Source organism: Erinaceus europaeus, chromosome 3, assembly GCF_950295315.1.
Source record: "Erinaceus europaeus chromosome 3, mEriEur2.1, whole genome shotgun sequence".
In the NCBI taxonomy this organism is placed as follows: Eukaryota; Metazoa; Chordata; class Mammalia; order Eulipotyphla; family Erinaceidae; genus Erinaceus; species Erinaceus europaeus.
Window position 1 is genome coordinate 71,807,846 of NC_080164.1, and position 17,343 is coordinate 71,825,188.

The 17,343-nt window shown below is 43.6% G+C and overlaps 1 protein-coding gene across 1 annotated transcript in view; it reads right to left on the reverse strand.

Annotated features, from left to right (window-relative positions):
* Positions 1–86: 86 nt before the first annotated feature.
* The window catches only part of CNGA3 (cyclic nucleotide gated channel subunit alpha 3), a 38,620-nt gene continuing 21,363 nt past the window's right edge, over positions 87–17,343 (reverse strand). The window contains exons 4-8 of the mRNA XM_060187499.1: positions 14,939–14,992; positions 8,119–8,187; positions 7,185–7,289; positions 4,803–4,909; positions 87–1,754 (exon numbers count right to left, since the gene is read on the reverse strand). Coding sequence (XP_060043482.1) covers positions 343–1,754; positions 4,803–4,909; positions 7,185–7,289; positions 8,119–8,187; positions 14,939–14,992 — 1,747 coding nt within the window. The 3' untranslated portion in view covers positions 87–342. The remainder of the gene's footprint in view (positions 1,755–4,802; positions 4,910–7,184; positions 7,290–8,118; positions 8,188–14,938; positions 14,993–17,343) is intronic.

Consider the following 17,343-nt stretch of genomic DNA (forward strand, 5'->3'; position numbering starts at 1 on the left):
CGGGGGTTTGAACCGGGATCTTCCTGCCAGTCCTTGTGCTTTGCGCCATGTGCGCTTAACCCGCGGCACTACCGCCCGACCCCCTGGGATACTTCATTTAAAAAAAAACTCTGTCAACCCAGTGTTTCACCAGAACCTCACAATAACCTGCCACTTAACTCATGGGTCTTGGTTTCTTGAGAAAACCTGGGACTCTCATCTTATCCTCTCCTGAGGCTGCACATATTGCAAAGGGAAGGTAGAGCTGGAATCAGACACTGGTGAAGCCCCATGCAGTGTGACTGCAGCCACATCACATGCTGATCACCGCTCCTGCAAAGTGGGAAAGAGACAACTGCACTCTCACTGCTCTTTGGCCTCTGCTGTTGCAATCTCCCCTGGAGCATCTCCATCAGACTGGAAGTCACTGACTATGATCTTCACCTGGCTTTCCAACTGGCTGAGACGTTGCTTCACTTTCATCTGGGTGGCGTTGTATTCAGCCAGCAGCCGTGCAAACCTGGTCTGCAGGGTATCCAGGGAGGACTCCAGGTGTTCCACCTTCTCCTCAATGTCCTGGGGGTCTGCCCCAGCCTTGGCCAGTTCCTCATCAATCAGGTTGTCCTTCATTAGGATCTGCCATCCTTTCTCCTCCAGTGCTTTCTTGGCATCAGGGTACTCAGTGAGAGCCTCCATCAAGTCATCCTTGGACAGGCAGAAGAGGTCTGAATAACCAATGCTCCTGATGTTGGCTGTCCTGCGGTTCCCTGACTTGCTCCCTTTGATGTTTAAGATGCTGATCTCCCCAAAGTAACTGCCATCACTGAGGACCACAAACTGGGTGACCCCATCATCAGCTACCACAGCTAGCTTGCCCTCCTTGATGATATACATCTCCCTCCCGATGTCACCCTTCTTGCAGATGTAATCCCCAGGACTGAACACTGCTGGTCGCAGTTTCAGCACTAGCTCCACCAATAGCCCTGCCTCGCAGTCCTGGAAGATGCGCACCTTCCTCAGGGTGTCCAGGTGCACGTTGATGGCTATCTCAGCCTTCAGCTTGTCTGGAAGGCTCTTGAGCACCTCCTTCTCATCCACTGTCTTTCTGTTGACCCACAGGTAGTCAAACCACCGGATAACCCGGGTCTCCAAGTCCTTGCTCACCTTGCGGAACTGCATATACTGCTTGATGGAGTCAATTTTGGCCTGAAACTCTGCCCGGGAAGCATTCATGTTCGAGATCATGGAGCCCACGTTGCCCACAATGGTAGCAAAAATCAGGACACCCACTAGGAAGTCTATGACCACAAAGAGGTACTCCTCATCTTTCACAGGGGGTGGGGTCTCTCCGATGGTGGTCAGGGTCAGGGTGGACCAATAGAGACTATAAATGTACTTGCGGGAGAGGCGCCCATACTCTGGGTTTGAGATGTTTGGGTAAACCCAAGAATCTGTGCCCAAACCAATAAACTTAGAAATGGCAAAGTAGATGCAGGCATTCCAGTGGATGATGACAAGGATGTACAAGACCAAGTTCCCAATTCTGAACACATTGGGGTAGTTGGTTCTTGTCTCCGTACGGTCAAAGAATTCAAAGAGCCGGGAAAACCTCAGCAGGCGGTTGAATCTCAGTTCTGGGTAATTCATGCCCAGCTTTAAATAAGCCAAATCTGTAGGGACCAGGGATAACACATCCAGCTTGAAGTGCAAGGTCTTTGTATAATGCTTCCATAGTCTCTCAGCATCCTTGACCATCAAGCCTTGCTCAAGGAAGCCTAAAGAATATGGAAGTCACTTGAACTCCAATGATACTGTAATTGTTTTGACTATTACATACAGAAAGATACTTTATTGAGACTAAACAAATGCAGTTCTATGTATAAAGTAAAAACATTTTTAAGTCACATTTACTGTTACTAGAGGAAAAGTACTCTGATATTTTCTATTCAATCAAGTTTTAATAATACATTTATTCAATTAACAACATAGATCAATTGGGGAAATTTAAGTGTGAATTGGATATTAGATGATCACAAGGAATAGTAATTAAATTTTAGGAGAAAAATGAAAGTCATATTAAAAATGAATCTTTAACAAACCCATTTATAATTGCAGCAAAAAAAAAAAGGATAAAATACCTTGGAATGAATTTAACCAAGCTGGTGATTTTTACAATGAAAACTATAAGAAGACATTATTGTGGTTGACACATGGGTACTATTAACCCCCCAATAAAATGATAAAAGAAAAAAAAGACATCATGTGACTAGAGAAACTGCTCAATTGGAGGAGCATCAGACTTTCATGCCTGGGGTTCCTTCTTCAATCTCTGCCACCATATGTGCCAGAGTGGTGTGCTCTGTTCCTCCTCTTTCTCCTCCTCCTCTTCATCATTCTTCTCTCTGTCTCATTTGAAATTGTCTAAGATTAGGGGTTGGGTGGTAGTGTACCCAACTGAGTGCACATGTTACCATGTTCAAGGACCTGGGTTCAAATCTCTGGCTCCCATCTGCAGGGGGAAAGTTTCACAAGCAGTGAAGCAGTGCTGCAGGTGTCTCTCTTTCTCACTTCCTTTCTTCTTTTATATTTATTTATTTATTCCCTTTTGTTGCCCTTGTTTTATTGTTGTAGTTATTATTATTGTTGTTGGATAGGACAGAGAGAAATGGAGAGAGGAGAGGAGACAGAGAGGGGGAGAGAAAGACAGACACCTGCAGACCTGCTTCACCACCTGTGAAATGACTCCCCTGCAGTTGGGGAGCCAGGGGCTTAAACCTGGATCCTTATGCAGGTCCTTGAGCTTTCTGCCACCTGCACATAACCTGCTGTGCTACTGCCCAACTCCCTCTCTCTTCATTTCTATCTCACCGTCCCCTCTTAATTTCTATGTCTATCCAATAAGTAAATATAAATATTAAAAAGAAACTCTCTAATGTGAAATAAATAAAATAAATCATTACACTGTTTTTTAAAATAAGACATTAAAAGAAATAACAGATACAAATGCAAAGCTATTCTGTTTTCATTGATCAGAAGAATAATTGCTAAAACGGCTATTTTACCTAAAACAATATATAGATTCAATGCAATCCCTGTCAAGATTCCAATGGAATTTTTCAAGGAGCTAAAACAAACAATCATAAAACTTGTATGGAACCAAAAAGACTATCAATACTCAAAGCAATTGTGAGAGGAAAGAAGGAAATTGGAGACACCACACTCTGATTTCAAACTATACTACAAAGTATTAAAGCATCATGGTATTGGAACAAAAACAAAAACTCAGATCAGTCAAATACAGGATACAGAAATAAATCTACACACACACACACACACACACACATACACACACACACACACACACACACACACACACACACACACACACACACACACCAAGGAAGTCAAGGTCAAGATGATACAATGGGAGAAAGAAATCCATTTCAACAAATGGTTTTGAAAGAACTGTACCTTTGGACCCTCAGACATGAAAGCAAATTTAAATAACTATTATGCTATTTCCCCATCCTTGTGCAGCAGTTATAAGGTGAAACAACATGTACTTGAAAAGTTGTACTGGTGCCAGGTGGTGACGCACCTGGTTAAGCTCACACATTACAGTGCGCAAGGATCTGGGTTCAAGTCCCTGGTCCCCACCTTCAGGGGGAAAGCTTCATGAGTGGTGAAGCAGGTCTGCAGGTGTCTCTTTGTCTCTCCCACACTATTTCCCCCTCTCCTCACAATTTCTCTCTGTCTTTATTCAAAATAAATAAGATAAAAAAAAAAAGGGAGTCAGGCGGTGGCGCAGCGGGTTAAGCGCACATGGCGCAAAGCTCAAGGACGAGCAGAAGGATCCCAGTTCGAGCCCCCAGCTCCCCACCTACAGGGGAGTTGCTTCACAGGCGGTGAAGCAGGTCTGCAGGTGTCTATCTTTCTCTCCCCCTGTCTTCCCCTCCTCTCTCCATTTCTCTCTGTCCTATCCAACAACGACATCAATTACCACAACAATGTTAAACAACAAGGGCAACAAAAGGGAAAATAAATATTAAAATTTAAAAAAATATAAAGATAAAAAAAAGCTGTATCTATCATGACATCACAGAGCTTTGCTATGACCTGACTGTGTTTCTGATGGCAATTTTGGTGTGATTTGTAGCTTTAAATTCTTGAAAGCAGCAAGCAGGATTCTATAAGCTATGAGCCATCTTGCCAATTAGGAAAAGGTGCCCCAAGGATGCACAGCTTGGAACCCAAAACAAAGGTGGGGTTTTAACTGCCACCAAAGGTGAGCTAAAGGAAGTTGTGACGTCCTGGGCTGTTCCAGAGGCTAGTTCTCCATGTTAAAATGCATCTAAAAGCATGGACTAACATATTCTAACTATCTCAGAAGAGAAGCTCCAGCATTGACATAGCTCTGCTCCACCTCCCTCTGCTTCCTGCAATGTTGAATGGCCAGCTAGTCCTTAGAGAAAAAGGTTTAGTTTTCTATCATGAGAATACTTGACTTGTTCAAGGGCATATGACTTGTAGAGACAGCAGAGGTCAGAGCCCTGGTGGATTGTGTGTGTGTGTGCATGTGTGTGTGTGGTGGGGGGGTGGGGGTGGGAGAAGAGAGTCACTGGAGAGAGAGATCAAAGCAGTACAAAGTGCCCTTTCTGACAGAGGTCTCCAGACCTGCCTGGCTCTCATGGTCAGGGGATAATGTCCACCCTATCATCATGGGTCCCTTTGAACATGCCTGTGGTCTCCCTGGCTCCCCTCCTCATGCATGCCTAGGGTCTGTGGCCAAGTAGAGAGAGGTCCCCAACATGGGGCACACTTACCTGTCCGGGCTCGCACTAGCATATCCAAGCCATAGAGAATATCTGCTGAATAGTCCAGGACCAGCCACAACACCAGGTGCTCTGACTGCAGCTCATCAAAACAGGCCCTAAACCAGTGTGAGAGGAATGACATGGGGGGAGGGCTATTGTCATCAAACCTGAGCTGCAAACTCTGGGTCCTTTCACCTCTACAACAGCCCTTCTGCAGGGTTTGTGGCCCAGGTCCTGAAGAGCCCCTGCCTCTGGGTGGCTTTTCTGTTCTAGGTTGATGATACTCCAGAGAAGAGCTGGCACTGAGAGCAGGATGGGCCCTGTTACCTCACAGAGGGAAGCCAGGAGCCCCCTGGGGCAGCTTTTTGGATCTCCTGGTGGAATCAAGTGAAGGGGTTGAGCACTTTCCCCTTTCTGGGGATATCAAATGCCAACAGGAACTATAAGAAATTTGAGAGATTAAAACTGAACAACTGAACTAGGTTTAGATAATCCCCAGATTTTGATTTTGGATAAAATCCTCTTTGTGTGATTGAGATGCTTCTAAATCTACTGCTAAATCTTAGGAGCAGGGGCCCTCATTCTTGGGGGGGGGTGTGATTCAGGATTGCCCAAAACCCACAATTCTCAAATGAGAGGGAACTCACCCCACATTCTCCTCTTGCAAGTAATTCCAGTGTCTCTGCCCACTCTCACCCCCAAAGAGTCACACCTATCCTGGGGGCCATCTTAGGGCCCAAAGCCCTATCCTCCCTAAACCTCTCCCCTCTCTCCTCACCCTGCATGCTGGTCCCATAGGCCTGTCAGGAGAAATGCCCAAACCCTTTATTACTTAGAGAGCAGCAGCTCATCCATTACCTTGCCTGAATTTTTTTTAGTAAAGCCCCCAAGCCTCCAGAGTAGCTCCAGGACAGCCCTTGCCTCCCTCTTTCCAGGTGGAACTGCAGGCTCAGGTAGGTTGCAAAGACCATCCTCCTGCCTGCCCCTACTACCCTCCCACCCCTCAGTGCCTGCCTGCTGCTTCCCAATAAGAGGCAGTCCATCCCAGGAAGAGCAGCTGCTGACTCCACCCCCTGGCTCAGGCCCATCTCTGCTTGTCTTCCAAAATGAAACCTCTTGCCCTGCATATTTGCCCTGCACTTTGTTCAAATATGCCATGTGTCCTAGGAGAAGTAGAGCACCCTTATTCCTGCTCTGCTTACTTTATCGGAAATGTCCCCACAGCTCAGGGGCCCTTGAAGGGCTTTGTTTTAGTTTTGTTTTTTTAATTTATTTCTTTATTGGGGAATTAATGTTTTACATTCAACAATAAATATAATAGTTTGCTCATGCATAACATTCCCCAGTTTCCCATTTAACAATACAATCCCCACTATGTCATTTATCATCCTTCATGGACCTGTATTCTCCCACCCACCCACCCCAGAGTCTTTTACTTTGGTGCAATATGCCAATCACATTTCAGGTTCTACTTGTGTTTTTGTTTCTGATTTTGTTTTTCAACTTCTGCCTGAGAGTGAGATCATCCCATATTCATCCTTCTGTTTCTGATTTATTTCACATAACATGAATTTTTCAAGGTCCATCCAAGATCGGCTGAAAACGGTGAAGTCACCATTTTTTACAGCTGAGTAGTATTCCATTGTGTATATATACCACAACTTGCTCAGCCACTCATCTGTTGTTGGACACCTGGGTTGCTTCCAGGTTTTGGCTATTACAAATTGTGCTGCCAAGAACATATGTGTACACAGATCTTTTTGGATGGATGTGTTGTGTTCCTTAGGATATATCCCCAGGAGAGGAATTGCAGGGTCTGAAGGACTTTGTTGCCCTTAGCAGGCCATACCCTCTCCCCACATCTCACTTCCCACCCCATCCCCCCTCCAGCAAATCCTAGTTCTGTAGGTTGTGCGGGGAGGGGGGGGGAAGTGTGTCCCAACACACTCTCCATTTCACCACTCATTCCCAAATAGCAGGCTTCCCAGGACTCTGAACCCCCATCTTTGCTCATTAGAGGAGCAGTTGCCCCCCTGCATTCCATAAGTACCATGCTTGCCTAGCTCCCCAAAGTCTGCATCTATCCTCACACAGCAGCTATCACTGCCCCCAACCCTGTCTTGAAGGCTTGCTCAGGAATGCCCCTGCCTCTGCCTGCCCACTGTGCTGCATCTGCATCTACCTCCCCCCTTGAGAGCCTTGCTATAGCTCTCAAGCTCCCAGCTCCAACATGGCTTCAGAGTGCTCTAATGGCTTTGTGTTAGAACCTCCTTGGGGAAGAAGAAACAAAGGCACATGTAGCTGGATGGTGATGACTGACTGGGGAGTCTCATTTCTGTCCAGAGACCTGCTTGACCCCACTCTCTTCCAGACCCTCTGGTCTGCCCCTACCTGCACACAAGCAGGCACCAGTTGTAGAAGATGGGCATGGCAATGATGGTCAGCCAGCGGTAGTACACGTTGCTGGAGGGATCCACCACGATGGCCTCCTTCTCTCTGGAAACAAAAGCATACCAGGAGTACAGTGTGCTACAGACCACGGCACACTGGAGGGTTTTAGGGACTTGTGGGCTGAAACTGTAAGGATAATTGTCTGAGACAGTAGCCATCTTGGGGTTCACAGGAATGTCCCTGCTTGGGAGAATGGGGTGGGGAGCCTGGCAGACTCTGAAGGGCCTTCCCTCCCAGCCTGTCTCCATGTGTCCTGAGGCATCAACAGGCCTGGACTTTCAGGATGTTAGGATGAGAATACAGCATGAAAATGCCACTGAGAGTGGCAGAACGGTGCTTGGGACCATGTGTGAAAACCTCGTGAAAATGCTAATTTCCAGGATCTGCCCACATCCTTCTAGGGCTTGAATCTGAAATGTGCAATTTAAACTTCACCTGGCTAAGTCTGAGGCAGCTTCCCTCTGCCCCTAATGTGTCACTTTCTTATCTTTGAAAACTCAGTGATTCACCTGGGACTTTGGATAGATCCCAACATTGACACCCTCAGGCTGTGAATAAGGTTTGTGAATACAGTTTTTCTCATACAGAGATGAGCCTTCAGCTCAGAAGCAAGTTGCCTGCAACTTACTTCATATGTATGCCATGTATTCACAGACCAGGAGAGGCCTTTTCCTGCAGAACATGACTCTTGCATGGTCTCAGGGAGCTTGATCACTAGCTGGGACCAATTACATTTTGACAGCCTTACAGTGCTCCTCTCCAGGGCTGACAGCATTGCCCTCAGAGTCCTGGGTCCTAGACTCCCAAGGAGGGAAGAGCAGGCCTGATGGGACCACTGAAGACTTGTTTAGAGTCAACTTCTTTCAGCACTTACTCTTCTTGTTTAGGGGAGTCTTTCTTTTTATCTTCTTCCTTTTTCTCTTTCTCCTTTGTCTCCTTGTCACTGGATGACATAGGGTGACATTTTGCAATTTTCAGAAAGGCCAAAGATACTACCACAGTGGAGAGGGAGAAGTATAGTAACATGGAGGAGAGGCCATGGTGCTGGAAATGGATATTTCCAGCACACTGGGGTAAAAATGAGGTTATTAGGTTTATAATTACAATTATGGCTATAATTATAATTATTAATTACCACAGCATTGGAAGGCACATTATATATACATTAAAGTATACATAGTGGTTCAATCTATTGCACAATTTTCATGAGCCCTAGCAAGTCTTATGGAGGTAATGGGAATCCACACAGTTAGAAAAGTCACTTGGAACTTTGGCAGTGACATGTATAGCTTTCTGTTGTAGAAGGATGTGTCTTGCCAGTTTTCAAAACCATCTCAGGTTAAAGGAAAACTTAACCTTGGATAAAAAGCCAAGGAGCAGAAGGAAAGCAAAAGGGGCATAAGCAGAAAAAGGTAGGTCACAGAGTGGTACCTCTTTTGATTTAAAAAGGTTTTGGGCCAGTGTCATAGCTCACATGGATGGTGTACTGCTTTGCCATGTATGCAACCCAGGTTCAAGCCCAGAATCTGCAGGCCCCTTAGATAACTTGCTGCACATCTGGGGTGAAGGCATGGGTTGAGAAATGTGTTCAATTAAATATCCTTTGAAAGAGATTTTATGTACTGTTTCCTCAGGAAGTAATCAAACGTGCAAGGGCCCAAGTTCAAGACCCTGCTACTCACATGCAGGGTTAGTGGTTCACAAGTTGTGGTGTGGATTTGTAGGTGTCTATCTTCCTCCCCACCTCTTCTCTCTCTCTTGCCTAACCCTCTCAATTCCTCTGTTCTATCCAATAAAAAAAAAGGGGGAATAAAGGGGGGTGAGGGGTGAAAAATGATCACTGACAGACAATAGGCAGAAAGCTAAGCAAACTAGTCAGTTCTTCTGTTTATCAATAATGAAATGCATGGGGCTGTGGTACACCAGTTAAGGGCATATGTTAGCATGCAAAAGGACTTGGGTTTGAGCCACCACTCCCAAACTAGTCAGTTCTTCTGTTTATCAATAATGAAATGCTAAGCAAACTAGTCAGTTCTTCTGTTTATCAATAATGAAATGCATGGGGCTGTGGTACAGCAGTTAAGGGCATATGTTAGCATGCAAAAGGACTTGGGTTTGAGCCCCCACTCCCAAACCGCAGGGGGGATGCTTCATGAATGCACAATGAGACACATACTGCAAGTATCATCTCTGTCTCTCTCCCTCTCTATCTTCCCATCCCCTCCCAATTTCTCTCTGTCCTATAAAATAAAGAAAAAAAGAAAGGATGAAAGAGGTGAAGAAAGAGGTGAAGGAAGAAGGAAAGAAAGGAAGAGAGAAAGAGAGAAAGAAAGAAGGAAAGAAATGGCTGCCCAGAGCGATGGATTTGTCATGCAGGCACTGAGCCCCAGGGATGACCCTGGTGGCAAAAAATAAAATGAAATAAAATAATAATAATAACAGAATTCCATGAGGATACTTTAAATGATATTGTGGAGGAATATTATTGACATGGAATATTATTGATATTGAATATTATTTTTACATTTTGCTTTGCTAAAAAGCAGACCACAAAGGAGTTTATAATAATATCTGCAATTGTTTTCTATCATTGCCAGAAAAAGATTCCACAAAATTCATTGTCTTTAAACAAACCACATTTGCTCTCTTGCAGATCTGAGGTGAGAATTGGTTATGAGTTTCATCAGAGTAGAGTCAAGGAGTCAGAACTGTCTCTATTACTACTCCATTACTATAGTCTTGAAAGCTAGACAGCAATCAGAAAAAGAAAGAGATTAAAGGGATTCAGCTTGGAAGAGAAGTCAAACTGTCACTATTCACAGATGATATGATAGTATACATGGAAAGTCAAAAAGAGAAAGAAAAAAAAAAAAAAGAACAGAAAGGAAAACACAAAGCAGAACTTGGCCTGGAGTTGGTGTATGTATTGTACCAAAATAAAAGATTCTAGGGTGGTGGGGAAGGTTCAGGTCTGTCCTGGAAGACAGAGGAGGACCTAGTGGGATTTGAATTGTTATGTGGAAAACTGAGAAATGTTACACATGTACAAACTATTGTATTCTATTTTACTGTTGACTATAAATCATTAATTAGAAGTTAAAGAAAAAAGAAAAAGAAAGTAAAAAATAATTCAGTAGGAAGCTCCTGGAATTCTTTTCCCCTTTTGTTGCCCTTGTTGTTTTATTGCTATTATAGTTATTGTTGTCAGATAGGACAGAGAGAAATGGAGAGAGGAGGAGAAGACAAAGAGGGGGAGAGAAAGAGAAACACCTGCAGACCTGCTTCACCACTTGTGAAGCGACTCCCCTGCAGATGGGGAGCTGGGGGCTCGAACTGGGATCCTTGCACTGGTACTTCTGCTTCGTGCCATGTGTGCTTAACCCGCTGCGCTACCGCCCAACCCCCACTCCTGGAATTTTTAAGTAGTGTGGTAAGGTGGTATTCTACAAAAACTAACATACAAAAGTCATTGTCACTCCTCTATGCAAATACCAAGCTAGAAGAAGAAATATGGAAATTGATTCCATTAACCAAAGCAGCAAAAACAATCAAATATCTAGGAACTAAGGAAATGAAGGAAATTTACAATGAAAACTAAGAGGCACTTTTCAAGAAAATAAAAAAGATGTAAATAAAGGAAAGATATCCATTTCATGCTCATGGATTAGAAGAATTAACATTGTCAAAATGACTATTCTATTCATAGCCATATGCAGATTTAATGCAGTCCCTATCAAGGACCTAATAAATTTCTTCAAGAGACTAGAACAAAGATACAAAGAAAAGTTTATCTGGAGACATAAAATACCTAGAATAGCTAAAGCAATTCTGAGATAAAAGATCAAGAATAAAGGGATCGTATGCTTCTTGGCCTCAAAACATACTACAGAGCCATTATAGTCAAAACTGTCTGGTACTGGAACAAAAATAGACACACCAACCAGTGGACTAGAATTGAGGGCTCATAAATTATCCCTCACACCTACAGATACTTATTTTTTGACAAGGGAACCAAAAACATCAAATGGAGAAAGGAGATTCTATTCAACAAATGGTAGAAGAATGAAACTGGAAGAATGAAGAATGAAACTGGACCACCACATTTCACCACATACAAAAGTAAACTCTTAGTGGATCAAAGATTTAGATGGTAGGCTAGAAACCATCAAATAGTATGAGGAATACATTGGCAGAACTCTCTTTGAGGTAAGTTTAGAAACATCTTCACTGACTCAAATCTAAGTGTAAGGACAACAAAACCAATGGGACTATATTAAACTGAAAGGTTTCTGCATGACAAAAGGATTCGCCACCATAATAGACAACCCCCAAAGAGTAGGGGGAAATCTTTATGTGTTACACATTAGACAGAGGGCTAATAATCAAATTACACAAAGAATCAACAGATTCAACGATAAAAGAACAAAGAATCCCATTAAAAAAAGTGTGGGGTGGGGCAGGGGAAGACATAGGCAGAGTCTTCTCCAAAGAAGAGATTCAAAGGGCCAACAGATACATGAAAAAAATGCTCAAAATCACTGATGATGAGGGAAGTTCAAATAAAAACAACGAGCTATTGCTTTGCACCTGTGAGAAGGTCATACATTAGAATAGGCAGAAACACCAACTGTTGAAGAGGCTGTGGGGGAAAAAAGAACCCTTTTACATTGCTGGTGGGAATGTAAACTGATCCAACTGGAGAAAACAATCTAGTTATTCATCAGTAGTCCATCTCCTGTGGTTATACATATCTTAAAGACACCTACTCAAAATGACCTATGCACACCTATGTTCATAGCAGCACAATTTGTAATAGCTGAAATCTAGAAGCAACCCAGATGCCCACTGGCAGGTAAGTGACTAAGAAAGTTGTGGTACGGGGAGTCTGGCAGTAGCGCAGCAAGTTAAGTGCATGTGGCACAAAGCACAACAACCGGCATAAGGATCCCGGTTCAAGCCCCCGGCTCCCCACCTGCAGGGGAGTCGCTTCGCAACTGGTGAAGCAGGTCTGCAGGTATCTATCTTTCACTCCCTCTCTCTGTCTTCCCCTCTTCTCTCCATTTCTCTCTGTCCTATCCAAACAATGACATCAATAACAATAATAACTACAACAATAAAAACAACAAGGGCAACAAAAGGGAATAAATAAATATTAAAAATAAATAAATAGATTTAAAACTATTTAAAAAAAACAAAGTTGTGGTACATAGACACAGTAGAATATGATGCAGTCATAAAAAAGGATAAGGTATTCTCCTTCGAAATATCTTGGTCAGAACTTGATATCACACTGAGTGAGATACATCAGAAAGAGCAGGACTGATTAAATGATCTCACCTATAGGTAGAACTTAAAGTACAGTAAGGGAAAACAAAGTGAAATTTGGACTGGGTGAGGTGTAGTGTACCAAAGTACTCTGAGGAAGGAGGGCAAGGGATAAGATAAAGGGACAGTGGAGTCTTGATGTATGATGGAATAGTGGGTGCTAAGATGGGAGAGCAAGTGTCTCTCAGATAGGAGATGAGAGGTTGTGCCTATGTGTCAAAGACTATATTGTAAACCATTAATTTAAAAATAATAATAAAGGAGTCGGGGCTGTGAAAAAACGTGGAGAGAATACTTGTTAACAAAATTTATCTGTGGTCACAGTGTTCTAGTGTGAACATGAAATGTATTTCTTGTGAGTTATGTTCATGTGGACTTTCTTGTGTTTCCTATGCTTTTTGCAGTGACTGTGCAGATAAGAATAAAATGTTACTATGTTTGTTCAGTGAGTAGAGCAGGAAAAATCAGCCATCCCCTGCCCTGAATCTGTTTTCTGCTGCATCAAGATAACAGCAGAGGGTGCTACCCACAAGCTTATTGGGTGTACTTAACCCTGCATAGAGCTTAATCACACCAGCTTTATCTAGGATTTCTGGCCCTTGGTTAGAGGCCTTGACCTTTCCTCTGACAATTATCCTGCAGAAGATCTAGGTGAGAGCCAGCACCATTCAACTATACCTCTGAACCTACCTGGCATGCCTCCCCATCTGCATAAGACAATTATATCAAATTGATATGGGAACAGTTTGGTCAGAAAGAAATTCTTTAGAATGCATGGGGTGAAGTGAAAATGCCAGAAATGTAGTAGAAGGTGGGGGGGATTCATAGATATTTTTTCATAACTTCTTGCCCAAATGGCTTCATTTTGGACAGTCCCCAATTTTGTGCCTTCGTCCTTGACTGCTGTGTGAACTGAAGATATGGGTCTAGCTAAAGAGTTATAGAAGGGGAGTGGGCGGGGATCATTAATTAAAAAAAAAAAAGAGTTATAGAAGGGGAGTCGGGCAGTAGCACAGCAGGTTAAGCACACATGGCGCGAAGCGCAAGGACTGGCCTTAGGATCTTGGTTTGAACCCTCAGCTCCCCACCTGCAGGGGAGTCACTTCGCAACTGGTGAAGAAGGTCTATCTTTTTCTCCCCCTGTCTCCGCTCCTCTCTTGATTTTTCTCTGTCCTATCCAACAACAGCATCGACAACAATAATACTAACCACAACAATGATAAAAAACAAACAAGCAAGGGCAACAAAAGGGGAAGTAATGGTCTTCAGGAGCAGTGGATTTGTGGTGCAGGCACCGAGGCCCAGCAATAACCCTGGAGGCAAAAAAAAAAGTTATATAAGAGCCTGATGTACCACCATTCTTGACTGCCAAGCCCCAAGACAAAGAAGTATAGAGTACCAAAGGACCTCTGTCCATGGTTTTTAGTGACTTGAGCCTCTGACTTATGACACTCAAAACCAGGATTTTCAGGATACTGAATATTAAACTTGGCTTTAAATTAAGTTCATATTGTCTAGATATTGTTTCATAGATTCAATATTTTCAGTTTTTGATTGCTAACAATTGTGTCTCTGGACTTTATGTTCCAATTTATGTAAATGAGCACAACTCTGATTCATAGAGGGAAATGGAAAAAAGTTCCAATCAGGGGGACAAAAAGAAATAACAAGTAAAAGCCTTGGTGCATTTTTCTTCCAATCTGAAGTCAAAGAATTGTCATTTCTTGCTTTGGTATTACACACACACACACACACACACACACACACACACACACACACACACACACACACTCCTGAGGCTCTTTGAGTAGCGCTTACTAAAACTGAGCTGATCTGTCAGGTCAGCATAATAATAGGACGTAATTAATATTGGTCACTAGTCCAAGAAATTACTCTCTGGAAATATTTAACACTTCTATTTCCATTACACCCTCCAATTTGGCCTGAATTGACCTTGAGACAAGAGTACCTTACTGGCACCCAGGAGCTTGAAGGTGTAGAATGGGAAATGTAATTAATTTCACGATGAAGAATACCTACTGCTCTGTAAGGAACTCCACTTTATTATTCTCAAATATTTGAGAATAATAAATATTGAGATACTAAAGCTTAAAGTTTATCAAACCAACAGCCTTGCTTTATAGACAAGAAAATGAGAGAAAGAGATTAAATGACTTGTGCAAAGAAATTTACAGATCAGGTCTCTCTAATGCCTCTTTGTCCACTGAGTGGATTACCAGTGGAAGACACGAGATTCTGGAGAGGGTAGGTGGTATTTGGGATGGTAGGAAGCAGGAGTAATTAAGGAGAGAGGCACAGTCAGGTCTTCTATGGGGGAGTGGGTTCTGCTGGGGAGCAGAGTTACTCACTCCTTCTCTGAGTTGTTGCAGACATTGGCATTGTTTTTGGCCAGGGGCAGGTCACTGCAAGGAACAGAGAGAATGAAGCATATGAATCTGAACCCTTAATTGCTGAGGATCATTTATTTACCCTCAAGAGGTCATTCTGCTGCCCATTCCTATCTTTTTTGATCTTTCCATACAACTTAAAAAACAAGCAAGGAGGGATCCAGGTGATGGTGCATCTGGTTGAGTGCAAGGACCCGGGTTCAAGCTCCCTGGATCACACCTACAGGGGGAAAGCTTTGTGAGTGGTGAAGCAGGACTGCAGGTGTCTCTCTGTCTCTCTCCCTCTCTATCACCTGCTTTCCTCTCAATTACTGGCTGCTTGTATGCAATAAATAAATACAGGTTGTTTTTTTTTTTGCCAAGAGCCATTCTCTGCTTGATAGAAGATAAGCCCTTGAGATAAGTTTCTATTTCCCCGCAGGTAGGCCATTTACCAGAAAACAAGTGACACACCACATAGTTATAGTTAATAAACATAGTTTCAGCTATGTATGTTGCAAGGGACATTCCACCCTGATAATTGCTCCCCCTCCTCCTCCTCCTCCTCTTGCACTCCCCCTTCCCCAAAGCCTTATAATGCCTGTAAACACAATAAAATTTTGCAGCTTGATCAGAATCCTGTCTTGCTGTCATTCTTTGTGTCTCCTGTCCCTTTCATTCCAGGTCCCAGGGTTCCTAGCCCCTGTTCTCACCCCGCTGGCCGGGGCATCTTTAAGCAAGTGTTGCTTTTGTTAGGGACACATTTCTTTGTTGAGAGTTAGTAGTGATAAAACAAACAAAACCTTGAGCAACTAGAAGATGAACACTGGGCCACCCAGCATTCTTGTTCTGATTTGCCTGAGATTCATTTTATTTGATCACATGCCAGTCAGTGTGGACACAGAAATGGACCTGATGTAGTGGCAACAGCCTTCTAGGTGCTCCTAGGTAAAACCTACACCAGACAGGACACAGTCATCAGCAGCCAACACCAGCTAGCCTCCACTGCAGGGGGCCTGACTGGCAATGTGTGCTGTCTCTTGGATTTCCATTCGCAGTAGCTACTTTCATCTTGCAGGGCAAAAATAGAGCAAGGCAGAATTGTCCCAGCTTTGAGGTTTCATCCCCCGCCCTCTGATCCCACATTCATTTTAACAATTCAGGGCCTCCCACTCTGATCTATGTGAGAATCTGGTAGAAGATGGGGGACACAGTACTTCACGGTGTTCTGTATTAGAAAGTTGTTTCATCTCCAGCTGCCTAGCTACCAGTACACATGGTTTAAGAAAGTCCGCTTGGCCTCACAGTGCTGGAGGGCAGCTTTCCACTCTGTGGTCACTACAGACCACTACTAAGAGGCCACAGCACTAGAGCCAATGGACACTGGTGCTCCAATGTGATTTTTCAGGATGCCTCCTCTTTGATGCTCAACATTTGGTCAAATGCCATTTTGGTATTTCTGGTCACCTTTCCCCAATGGCTTCTTCCCCACCTAGGGTGTGATTGACTCAAGCTGCTTATTTCAGGGTTGAGTCTGGTAATCTGAAATTTCTCTGTGCATTGTGAGGGAAACTAACTCCCCAGGGTACAGTGGCCTATGTTAATCCCTCCTCTGTACCCATAATCTTGTAAGGAATTTCAACCTGCAGAAGAATTAAGACCTACCTCTGAATGCACTTTACTTGACTGGTGGCATTTGGTCTGGAAAATTCTGTCTTCCTCTTCCAGGAAGCCTACTCAATTGACTACTATCTTGTACCATATCTACATGTCTTGAGCTTTCTCTGAAATAAAATGGGAGTTCCAGCAAGACCCATTTCCATCCTATTTTTCCTGAGGCTTCCTGACCTGAAGGGTCCAGGGACCCTCACAGGCCACATTGAAATGCCTAGACGAGAACCCTTGTCCTATTCATTTGACACAAAAACAGGCTTCCTCTTCTTTCTTTCTCATGTAACAATGTAAGGACTGTCTGCTTTGCAACACTTATGCTTACTTTAGTCTTTACATCTTATCACCTTGGTATTACCTAGAGAAAATTCATTCAGAAGAACTTTTCAAGCCCCTTTGCAGAAAGTAGATTCTGAACAAGAGGGACCTGAGAGGTCAGCTCATCCCCCTCTCACTGCCAGCCCCCCATCAGTGTCCTAAAGACACCCTCTACTGTTAGAGCCACAGCTGATTTAATCTGTGACTGCCCAGTAGTCTCTGTGCTAACTGGGACTGGGGAGACTTCTTAAGAACAAGGGGCAGCAGTTCTGTGTAGCAGCATGTGAAGGTGGGGACATCAATGCAGTTCTGTAAATTTTCTACATTTCTGCCCCACAGTGGCCACAAGCTCCTGACCAGCTAGCAGGTCATGCACAAGCACACACAGAGCCCTTGTG